Genomic DNA, 12,492 nt, shown 5'->3' on the forward strand with positions numbered 1-12,492 from the left:
TTTTGGGCATGAAGGCCCAGCCCAGGATGGGAGTGAGATTGGGAGTCCCTTGGGCCTCCTGCGTCAAGCCACAGGGCAGTCTTTCAGTGAAATGGGGCCAGAGGCAGGGTCCGGGAGAAAAATCTGGGTTTGAGAAGGTGGGTTGCTTTGGGTATGCAGAACTGGAAGCTGGAAAAGTCTCCTGGAAGACAGGAGATAGTCCAAGCTGGGAAGGTAGTGGAGGCCTGAGCCTGGGGGCTTGTGGAGTTGGGACACGCTGTATTTTCAAGGCTGAGGTTGTGAAAAGGGACTTTTCCCAATCAGACAGGCCGTGGTGAGTGGAGAATTTGCAGAGGTTTGCAGAGGCAAGCCAAGGGGGTCAGGGATCTATATCTCCCACCTCTGTCCTCCTCGAAGGAAAAACTTCCAGCAGCTCTGCTCCCTAGTGCTAGCGGGGAATAGTGATTCCCAGAGAGAGGGAGGGGTCTTTCTCGTCCATCTACACTGGGACCATTCCCAGCAGAAGTTTGTTTGCAGTTCCACCTCTCTATCTCTGCTACTAATAAAACCAAATAAAAGTTGAGAACCTTAGGCGTGGCTTAGTGGAAAGGGCACGGGCTTGGGAGTCAGAGGTCGTGGGTTCTAATCTCGGCTCCACCACTTGTCAGCTGTGTGCCTTTGGGTCAGTCACTTAACTTCTCTGTGCTTGTTACCTCATCTGTAAAATGGGGATCAAGACTGTGAGCCCCAAGTAGGACAACCTAATAACCTTGTATCTATCCTAGTGCTCAGAACAGTGCTTGGCACATAGTAAGTGCTTAACAAATACCAATGTTATTATTATTATACCTTAAAAATTCAAAGTCCTGGTCTACAGGACCTGAGAGCAAGAAACAAGTTAGCCCCAGTCTTCATCAGCTCAGTGTTGGATGGAGGGGGATAGGGAGGGGGCTGCCAAGGTGAGAGTGCCTTCAGTAGAGAAGCAGTGTGGCTCAGTGGAAAGAGCTCAGAGGTCATGGGTTCAAATCCCGGCTCCGCCAATTGTCAGCTGTGTGACTTTGGGCAAGTCACTTAACTTCTCTGGGCCTCAGTTACCTCATCTGGAAAATGGGGATTAAGACTGTGAGACCCACGTGGGACAACCCGATCACCTTGTAACCTCCTTCTCCTCATCATCATCAATCATATTTATTGAGCGCTTACTATGTGCAGAGCACTGTACTAAGCGCTTGGGAAGTACAAATTGGCAACATCTAGAGACAGTCCCTACCCAACAGTGGGCTCACAGTCTAAAAGGGGGAGACAGAGAACAAAAACAAAACCAAACATACTAACAAAATAAAATAAATAAATCGGCACTTATAACAGCGCTTTGCACATAGTAAGCACTTCATAAATGCCATTATTATGGTTATTTGTATTAATAAAGCTTTGAAGTGGGGGAGATTCATTGTCTGTCTGATAGGAGGAGGGAGGGTGTTCCAGGTCAGACTGAGGTACCGTGAGAAGGTTAGCATTGGTAGGAGAACCACCTGGAGCCAGGGCGGTTGATATTCATGCCCTGGGGACTGTATTAGACCAAAACCCCTCCCCAACTCCCTCCCTTTACCAGACTCTCAAGTGAATCCACCCCTCCCCTCAGGGTGAGGGTGGGAAGGGAAGGTCCTGGAAGGGCCATTGGAAGACCTTCAGAGAGGCATGACATCAAGGCCCCCAGGCCCATCAAGAAGGATGAGAGAAAGGACGGTTGGAAGTCATCACAGCCTTAACTAATGAAGACTGGGGTGGATAAGTGTAGGGTATGAGTCAGCTGGAGAGGAACCGAGGATGGGGGAAACAACTCCTGCATTTCGATTTACGATCCTTTCAGCCCCTCCCCATGGGCTAGGAGACATTCGAGGACTCTGACCCTGAGGCAGGAAGGAGTCAGCTCATAACACAGGCCACCATGACTCTCGCCGCTTGCTCCTTCCTGCTTCCCTCCATCCTGCTCTTCCCAGGTGAGTCTCCTGAGGCCATCATTTGGAGTTAACATCAGGAGGGTTTGGGGGGTATGGAATCATTCAATTAATCAACCAATCAAATGTATTTAGTGAGTACTTACAGTGTGCAGAGCACTGTACTAAATTATTATTTGGTAATAATATGGAATAATAACATTTGGAAGAGAATAATATAACAGAGTTGGTAGACACATAGGAGAAGCAGCGTAACTCAGTGGAAAGAGCCCGGGCTTTGGAGTCAGAGGTCATCGGTTCAAATCCCGGCTCCACCAACTGTCAGCTGTGTGACTTTGGGCAAGTCACTTCACCTCTCTGGGCCTCAGTTACCTCATCTGTAAAATGGGGATTAAAACGGTGAGCCCCCCGTGGGACAACCTGATCACCTTGTAACCTCCCCAGCGCTTAGAACAGTGCTTTGCACATAGTAAGCGCTTAACAAATACCATCATTATTATTCCCTGACCACTATGAGCTTACAGTCTAGAATAGACCGTTATGCAAGGGTAGAAGAGTTCTATTTTTTTCTCGCTGTATTATTTTACTCCATTTCTGTCCCTGTCCCTTATAAGGATGCTTCAGATCTCCAAACCCCCTCCCTCTGTCCTAAACAGCAACTTTTCCATTTCTACTCCGGGAATAGTATTTATTTGGCACCTGTTGTGTGCAGAGGACTGAACTGAGTATTTGGGAGAGGACAGTAGTTAGAAGATATGATCCTGATCCGTAAGGAGCTTACATGGCAGGAGAAGTTAATATGTACAGACGTACTATGAGTATTTAAGTGTGTAATGGAATCAGGGCTACTGAGGTGTTAATAGAGCCAATGGGAAGCTGCATGGCCTAGTGGAAAGACCTTGGAACTGAGTGCGAGAGGACCTGGGTTCTAATTCCAGCTCCGCCACTTTTTTTTTTAATGGTATTTGTTAAGCGCCTGATAGGCACTGAATGCTGGGGAAGATACAAGATAATCAGGTTGGACACAGCCCCTATATCACACATAGCTCACAGTCTTAATTCCTGTTTTACAGATGAGGTAGTTGAGGCACAGAGAAGTGAAGTGACTTGTCCAAGGTCTCACAGCAGACAAGTGACAGAGCCAGGATTAGTCATTCAGTCATATTTATTCAATGCTTACTGTGTGCGAGCACTGTACTAAGTGCTTTAGAAACCAGGCCCTCTGACTCTTCTAGACTGTGAGCCCGTTGTTGGGTAGGGACTGTCTCTATATGTTGCCTATTTGTACTTCCCAAGCACTTAGTACATTGCTCTGCACACAGTCAGCGTTCAATAAATATAATTGAATGAATGAATGAAAGACACTCAGGCTCTTTCCATGAGGCCACACTGCTTCCCTTGTCTTGTCTGCTGGGTGACTTTGGGCAAGTCACTTCACTTCTCTGTGCCTCAGTTGCCTCAGCTGTAAAATGGGGATTAAGATTGTGACTTCTATGTGGGACAGGGACTGTGTCCAACCTGATTATCTTAGATTTACTCCCATACTTAGTACAGTGCCTGGCACATAGTAAACACTTAACAAATACCGAGAAAAAAATGGCGATAATACAGGCATTGCTGAAATTGTCAGTGTTTCTCCCCAATTTGGGAGCTTATCCATTCCTATGGCCTTATCAGAGGGCCTTATCCTATGGCCCTCTGACTCTTCTAGACTGTGAGCCCACTGTTGGGTAGGGACTGTCTCTATATGTTGCCAACTTGTACTTCCCAAGCGCTTAGTACAGTGCTCTGCACACAGTAAGCACTCAATAAATATGATTGATTGATTGATTGATTGATCTACAACCCCCTGTGAAAGTGGCTCCCAAATCTTCCCCTCCAGTCTCAACCTCTTATGTGCTACATAATCTCACATTTCCTCTAACCTCCCAGATATCACTCAGGTATCCCCCCGAAGCCTCGAACACAACTTGACCTGGCTTCTGGCCCCAGCTCTGCCACCTGACTGCTGGGTGACCTTGGTCAGATCACCTAACTCTCCTGTGCCTCACTTTCTTCACCCACTTGTACTCCTACCCCCTTGGACTTTGAGGTCCTGTATAATAATAATAATGGCATTTGTTAAGTGCTTACTATGTGTCAGGCACTGTTCTAAGCGCTGGAGGGGGATACAAGGTAATCAGTTTGTCCCACGTGGCGCTCACAGTCTTAACCCCCATTTAACAGATGAGGTAAATGAGGCATAGAGAAGTTAAGTGACTTGCCCAAAGTCACACAGCTGACAAGTGGCAGAGCCAGGATTAGAACCCATGACCTCTGACTCTCAAGCCCGTGCCCTTTCCACTGAACCACACTGCTTCTCTGATCCCCATTGTAAAATGGGGGTTAAGACTGTGAGCCCCACGTGGGACAACCTGATCACCTTGTAAATTCCCCAGCGCTTAGAACAGTGCTTTGCACATAGTAAGCGCTTAATAAATGCCATCATTATTATCTAACCTGATTATCTTTGTGCAGAGCTTAGTACAGTTCTCATCATCAACTTGTCTAATATTGAGCTTCTCCTCTTCCCTGCAAACCCACTCCTAACTTTCCCACCATCGTCCCCTTCCCAGAAGCCTGCAACCTTGATGGCATCTGCAGTTCCTCAGATTCTTTGACCCCAAATTCCGCAGATTCTCCTCCAACAATGTCTCCTGGAACCATCACTCCCTCGCCACCCGAACAAACCACTACCTCTCCTGCCACTCCTCAAAAACTTTTAATGGTGACCCAACGCCCTCCACATCAAGCAGAAAGCCCAGATTATTGGATTGGAGGCGCTCCACATTTTATATTCCGGTTCCTACAGGTTCTTACTTTCTGTCTTTTCCAGGTGTCCATGGGGATCTGCTGCCATCTGGTGAGTCTTGGAAAATTCTGGAAGAGCCTGGGGAAGGATGTCTTGGAGGATCCAAGAGTGCAGAGCAGCAAACCAAAGAGATCTGGGGAAAGAGGTGGGGTCAGGTGGGAGGACGGCCCAGTGAGCATTAGTAGTAGCAATCGTAGTATTCATTCATTCAGTCGTATTTATTGAGCGCTTACTGTGTGCAGAGCACTGTACTAAGCGCTTGGGAAGTCCAAGTTGGCAACATATAGAGACGGTCCCTACCCGACAGTGGGCTCACAGTCTAGAAGGGGGAGACAGAGAACAAAACAAAACATATTAACAAAATAAAATAAATCGAATAAATATGTACAAATAAAATAAATAAATAAATAAAGTAATAAATACGTACAGACATATATACATATATACAGGTGCTGTGGGGAGGGGGAGGAGGGGGTGAGGAAAGAGGAGGCTCAGTCTGGGAAGGCCTCTTGGAGGAGGTGAGCTCTCAGTAGGGCTTTGAAATAGTAGTAGTATTGATGATGATAATAATGGCAATAATGCCAAGAACTGTTCTAAGTGCTGGGGTGGACACAATTTAATCAGGCTGGACCCAGTCCCTGCCCCACATGGAGCTTGTGGTCTAAGTAGGAGGGAGAACAGGTACTGAATCCCCATTTTACAGTTGAGGAAACTGAGGCACAGAGAAGTTAAGTGCCTTGTCCAAGGTGATGTAGCCAGCAGCTGGCAGAGCCGAGATTAGAACCCGGGTCCTCTGCCTCCCAGGCATGTGCTCTTTCCACTAGGCCACGCTGCTTCTCACTGATGGAGAGGGGATAGATCTCTGGATTCCGGGCCATGGAAGGAGAGAAGAGTGGGAAGAAGAGGGACCGACGGGACCAAGCGACACCCCCTGGGTTCGCTCATCGCCTCTCCCCGCTTCTCTCCAGAGTGCGGCCGACCCCAGGCTGTCCGTATTGTCGGGGGGCAGGAGGCCGAGGAGGGGCGGTGGCCTTGGCAGATCAGCCTGCAGGCTTGGAATGGGAAGTGGAATCACATATGCGGCGGTTCCCTCATCAACGAGGAGTGGGTGCTGACCGCCGCTCACTGCGTTATAAAGTAAGTCGGGAATCCCTGGACAAGTGGGGCTGGACACATCTGGGGTTTGGATGGGAAGGGAAGAGAGCAGGTGTTTGTAAGAGGCACCGTGGCTCAGTGGAAAGAGTCCAGGCTTTGGAGTCAGAAGTCGTGGGTTCAAATCCCGACTCTGCCAACTGCCAGCTGTGTGACTTTGGGAAAGTCACTTAACTTCTCTGTGCCTCAGTAACCTCAACTGTAAAATGGGGATTAAGACTGTGAGCCCCCCACCGTGGGACAACCTGATCACCTTGTAACCTTCCCGGCACTTAGAACAGTGCTTTGCACATAGTAAGTGCTTAATAAATGTTATCATTATTATTATTATTAAGACAGGAGACTAGGCTGGCCGGAGTCCTTTCTGTGCTGAGACAACAATCAATCGATCAATCAATCGTATTTATTGAGCACTTACTGTGTGCAGAGCACTGTACTAAGCGCTTGGGAAGTACAAGTTGGCAACATATAGAGACAGTCCCTAAACAACAGTGGGCTCACAGTCCAAAAGATAACAAGATAAAAGGAGAATGTAGCCTAAACTGTAAATATTCTAAACTGTAAGATCCTTGTGGGGAGGGAATGTGTCTACCAACTCTGTTATAGTGTACTCTCCCAGGTGCTTAATACAGTGTTCGGCACTCATTGATTGATTGATTGAAACTTGCTAGGCAGCTGTAATCCTAATAACCCCCAGCTTCTGTTTCCCAAAGGCACTGATAAACACTGTGAAGGGAGCAAGGATGGTTCTGCCCGTTTTACAGATGAGGAATTGGAGACCCAGAAGGATTAAGTGATTTATCCAAGGTCACCCCCTAGGCCAGTAGCAGAGCTGATGTGACCCCAGTTTTCCTGACCTCAGTCGTGGGTTCTCTCCATCTGGCCACCATCCAACGATCCCTCTCCCACCAGCCTTGGCACTGCTGGAGGGGCTGTACTGATGCTCACCTCGCTACTCTCTCACTGCAACCCAGCCCGCCCACTTTGCTCTTCTCATGCCAACCTTCTCCTGTACCTCAACTTCATCAATTTCACCTCTCACCCACATCGTTCCTCTGGCCTGAACGCCCTCCCTCCTCCTAGCTGACTGACAATTGCTCTCCCTCCTTTCAAAGCCTTATTGAAGCCACATCTCCCCTTTTCCTCTTCTCCCACTCCTTTCTGTGTCTCCCTGTCTTGCCCTCTTTATTCATCCCCCTCTTCCGGCCCCACAGAACTTATGTACATATCTGAAATGTATTTATTCATATTAGTGTCTATCCCCCCCATAATAATAATAATAATAGCATTTGTTAAGCGCTTACTATGTGCAGAGCACTGTTCTAAGTGCTGGGGGTGGATACAAGGTGATCAAGTTGTCCCACATGGGGCTCACAGTCTTAATCTCCATTTTACAGATGAGGTAACTGAGGCTCAGAGAAGTTAAGTGACTTGCCCAAGGTCACACAGCAGACGTGTGGCGGAGCCGGAATTCGAGCCCATGTCCTCTGACTCCAAAGCCCGTGCTCTTCTCCACTGAGCCACACTGCTCCTAAACTCTAGACTGTAAACTCACTGTGGGCAGGGAATGTGTCTGTTTAATGTTACATTGTACTCTCCCAAGCACTTAGTACAGTGCTCTGCACAGAGTAAGCGCTCAGTAAATACAATTGACTGAATGACTGCTGCCAGGGGAGAGAGTGACAGGGGCCGGGATGGGAAAATTGTGGCATCACTCAGTTGCCCTTAGAGCCAAGGATTCTGTGTCACAGGAGGGACTGTTATACTGGGTTGTGTTGCTCCTCCCTAGACACAGCCAACCCCGACTGGATCTCATTTCTTTACAGTACTGCAACCCTTTCGTTCTTGAGGATTCAACTGGGGCAAAGGGAGCCCTCACAATTCACCCAGGCCATGGTGAAACAGATCATCACCCACCCCCTGTACGATGAGACTAGAGCGGACTCCAGCGCAGACATCGCCCTGCTGCAGCTGACAGCCCCAGTGTCCTACTCTCGTACAGTCCTCCCCATCTGCCTCCCAAATCAAGACGTCCAGCTGCCCTCGGGAGCCCGGTGCTGGGTAACTGGCTGGGGTGCCATGATATCTGGAGGTGAGGCCACTGGACGCTGCTGTTATTGCTACTGGTCATTCCGCAGGTCAATTGTATTTATTGAGCGCTTACTGTGGGCAGAGCACTGAATTAAGAGTATGGGAGAGGACAGTATAACAGATACATTCCCCATTCACAGTGAGCTTATGGTGTGAGGGGGAGACAGACGTTAACATAAATAAATAAATTGCGGATATGTACATAAGTGCCTTGGGGCTAGGAGAGGGGATAATAACAATAATAATAATGATGGTATTTATTAAATGCTTACTATGTGCAAAGCACTGTTCTAAGCGCTGGGGAGGTCACAAGGTTGTCCCACCGGGGGCTCACAGTCTTAATCCCCATTTTACAGATGAGGTAACTGGGGCCCAGAGAAGTGAAGTGACTTGCCCGAAGTCACACCGCTGACAGTCGGCAGAGCCGGGTTTTGAACCCATGACCTCTGACTCCAAAGCCCGGGCTCTTTCCACTGAGCCACGCTGCTTCTCTATGAATGAAGGGAGAAAGAAGGGAGAGGGAGACGAGGAAAGGAGGCCTTAATCAGGCAAGGCTTCTTGAAGGAGAGGAAAGTCTCCTGGAGGCCTCTTGTTTCCCCCCTGCCCTATGTGGGACAGGGACTGTGTCCAACCTGATTAGCTTGTATCTACCTCAGTGCCTAGCACATAGTAAGCGCTTAATGAATATCAATGAAAAAGCCTGCTGAATTAGCCCTAATAATAATCATCATTGCAATATTTACTAAGTGTCTACTAGGTGCCAAGCACTGTTCTAAACACTGGGCTAGATACAAGATAATCAAGTCATATTAGTCCTTGTCCCACATGGCACCCTCAGTCTATGTAGGAGGGAGTAGAGAAGCAGCATGGCCTGAGCATGGCCCTGAGAGTCAGAGGAGTTGGGTTCTAATCCTACCTCTACTGCTTGTCTGCTGTGTGACCTTGGGTAAGTTACTTCACTTCTCTGGGCCTCAGTTCCCTCATCTGCAAAATAAGGATTCAATCCTTGTTCTCCCTCCTACTTAAACTATGAGCCCTATGTGGGATCTGATTATCTTATATCTACCCTGGTGTTTAGTACAGTACCTGGCACAAATACCACTTTTCTTACTGAATCCTCAATTGACATATGAGGAAACGGCAGCCCAGAGACATTAAGTGACTTGCCCAAGGTCACACAGCAAACAAGTGATGGAGCCAGGATTAGAACCCAGGTCTTCTGACTCCTGGGACCACGCTCTTTCCACCAGGCCACACTGTGCCCATTTTCCACAGCCCGAAGCCAGGTGCAACCCTCCTTGTCTCCTCTCCAGGCCCCATATCCAATGTCCTGCAGGAAGTTGAGGTCCCCCTGATCGACACGCAGACCTGCGATGCCTTCTACCACTTCGGCACGGACATCCCGACCAGCCAGAAAAGGATCCAGGATGATATGATCTGCGCCGGTTTTCCCCAGGGACAGAAAGATTCCTGCCAGGTGGGCCTTTCCCCTCTATCCCAGGTCAGAGGACTTTTTCCCCAGTTTGCTCAGCTACATCCATCACTAGCTTCCCTCTTCTCCCTATCCTGGAGTCTAGATTCCCATAGTGCCCAAGTCCTGATTCCCCTTCCCATCCCTCCCCCTGCCCTCAAGCAGAACTGGGAATCCCCACAGCCCCGTCACCCTGTCACATCCTCAGTTCTCTGTCTGACCCTTCCCTGTGTCTTTCCCAGGGAGATTCAGGTGGGCCTCTCGTCTGTAACTCCAACGGCACCTGGATGCAGGCAGGCGTGGTGAGCTGGGGAGAAGGCTGTGCCAAGCCCTACCGGCCTGGAGTCTATGCCAGTGCCCCGTACTACGCCAACTGGATCGCATCAAAAGTCCCGGGACTGGCCTTCGGAAATTTCAACATCTCAGGAGCCTCCCCACTCCTGGGTCCCTCCTGGATCACCCTCCTGGCCCTACTGCTGATAATGGTCCTTTTCAGTACCCTATGAGCTGACTTCATGCTCTTTCTAATCCCTCCCGAATGCCCAGTACTTCTGAAAGCTCTTTCCTCTCCTCTTTTGAGTCCCTCCTCAGCCCCTACAACTTCCCGCTGGTTTCCTCTTCCCTAAGAATAATAATAATGGTATTTGTTAAGTGCTTACTACGTGCCAGGTACTGTTCTAAGCACTGGGGTAGATACAAGTTAATCAGTTTGAACACAATCCCTGTCCCACGTGGGACTCACAATCTTAACCCCCATTTTACAGATGAGGGAACTGAGGCACAGAGAGGTGGAGTGGCTTGCCCAAGATCACACAGCAGACAAGTGGCGGACCTGGCATTAGAACCCAGGTCCTTCTGATTCCCAGGCCCGTGTTCAAGCCACTAGGCAACGCTGAAGCTGTCAGTCCCACGGCAAGTTGAATTCACTCCGCCACCTTCCCGAGCCAACTTCATATCTCCCATTCGCCTCCCCAGAAGTGTGTTTCGTTCCATCTCGGCCTTGGACAGAAGAACTGGGAGTGGGATTCCCTCATTTGGAAAACCTCTGTAGTGGCAGGGCAGGCCAGAATACACTCCGTGAGGGAGGAGGGACGTGAGAGGAGGCATCCTGGTTTTCTTCTCTCCCTTGCTGGAGCTGACTGGACCTCTGTCCCCAGGACAGATCCTCGCCACCAGCCCGGACCCCGAGCCTTTGGGCTTTCAGAGACTTCTAAGAGAAGAGGGGGTAAAGTTGGAATGTCCAAAGAGCTGTCAGAGAGCCGTGACTGCCATCACAGTGCAAGAGATGAGGCAGGGAGGAGGGGAGAAACAGGAGGAAGGTTTCCAAGCCATCCAGAAATGCGGTGGGGGTCTAGTTGGCCAGTGGCCCTTTAGACTGTGAGCCCACTGTTGGGTAGGGACTGTCTCTATATGATGCCAATTTGTACTTCCCAAGCACTTAGTACAGTGCTCTGCACACAGTAAGCGCTCAATAAATACGATTGATGATGATGATGATGATGAAGTGGCCCTAAAGGAAGAAAAGAGCTGGCTACCTCCTTTCCCGGAGAGCTGGAGGAAGGGACAGAAAAAGAGACCGCAGCGACCAGCAGGAGATAGATCTGGATCAGCCTGGAGCCAGATTTCGCATCGCAAAGACCAGAGAGGAGGCAGAAGAGATGGAAAGGAACAAGGCAGGCTGAAGGGAAGTTTGGTTCTGGTGAAGCAGGATGCTTCACAGGGCAGAGGTGAGGTCACAGAAGGTAGTAATGTGGGGAGACTGGTTGAGAGCCTTGGGCTGGATGGTGACCAGGGCAGTGATGGAGTACCATTTCCCCCCTCCCCAAGCTACCGATGTTTGCTCATTCTTTGCGACCAGCAAAAACCCCTGACCATTGGGAAGTTACATGCCTTTGTGGAAATAACCCAGACCTGAGAGTCAGGAGACCTGGGTTCTAATCCTGCCTCTGCCACTTGTCTGCTGGGTGACCGTGGGCAAGTCATTTCACTGGGCCTCAGTTTCTTCCTCTGTAAAACTGGAATGTAATCCTGTTATCCCTTCCACTTGGACTGTGAGCCCCATGAGGGGCTGGGACTGTGACCAACCTGATTGTCTTGATCTATCCCAGCACTTATTATGGCACTTGGCACATAGTAAATGCTTAATAAATGCCACAGTTATTTAAAGCCCTTTTCATTCATTCATTCAATCGTATTTATTGAGCACTTACTGTGTGCACAGCACTGGACTAAGCATTTGGGAAGTACAAGTTGGCAACATATAGAGACGGTCCCTACCCAACAGTGGGCTCACAGTATAGAAAGGGGAGACAGAGAACAAAACAAAACATATTAACAAAATAAAATAAATAGAATAAATATGTACAAATAAAATAGAGTAATAAATACATACAAATCAATCAATCAATCGTATTTATTGAGCACTTACTGTGTGCAAAGCACTGTGCTAAGCACTTGGGAAGTACAAGTTGACAACATATAGAGAAAGTCCCTACCCAACAGTGGGCTCACAGTCTATAAGGGGGAGACAGAGAACAAAACCAAACATACTAACAAAATAAAATAAATAGAACAGATATGTACAAGTAAAATAAATAAATAAATAGAGTAATAAATATGTACAAACATATATATATACATGTATACAGGTGCTGTGGGGAGGGGAACGAGGTAAGGCCGGGGGGAGGGAGGGGGGAGGAGGGGGAAAAGAAGGAGGGGGCTCAGTCTGGGAAGGCCTCCTGGAGGAGGTGAGCTCTCAGTAGGACCTTGAAGGGAGGAAGAAAGCTGGCTTGGTGGATGTTGGGAGGGAGGGCATTCCAGGCCAGGGGGATGACGTGAGCCAGGGTTCGATGGCGGGACAGGCAAGAATGAGGCACGGTGAGGAGATTAGCGGCAGAGGAGTGGAGGGTGCGGGGTGGGCTGTACAAGGAGAGAAGGGAGGTGAGGTAGGAGGGGGCAAGTTGATGGAGAGCCCACTAAACTACAGCTTA

The 12,492-nt window shown here is 48.9% G+C and overlaps 1 protein-coding gene across 1 annotated transcript; it reads left to right on the forward strand.

Moving 5' to 3' along the window:
- The first annotated feature begins 1,927 nt into the window (after window positions 1–1,927).
- On the forward strand, window positions 1,928–11,417 carry LOC119934763 (serine protease 27-like). Its single transcript, XM_038754306.1, has 10 exons — window positions 1,928–1,979; window positions 3,870–3,880; window positions 4,581–4,704; window positions 4,813–4,839; window positions 5,757–5,925; window positions 7,767–8,032; window positions 9,345–9,508; window positions 9,745–9,997; window positions 10,660–10,727; window positions 11,361–11,417. Exons 1-10 carry the CDS (start codon window positions 1,928–1,930, stop codon window positions 11,415–11,417), a joined length of 1,191 nt encoding a protein of 396 aa, XP_038610234.1.
- The last annotated feature ends 1,075 nt before the right edge of the window (window positions 11,418–12,492 follow it).

This window comes from Tachyglossus aculeatus, chromosome 11, assembly GCF_015852505.1.
Source record: "Tachyglossus aculeatus isolate mTacAcu1 chromosome 11, mTacAcu1.pri, whole genome shotgun sequence".
Classification (NCBI taxonomy): Eukaryota; Metazoa; Chordata; class Mammalia; order Monotremata; family Tachyglossidae; genus Tachyglossus; species Tachyglossus aculeatus.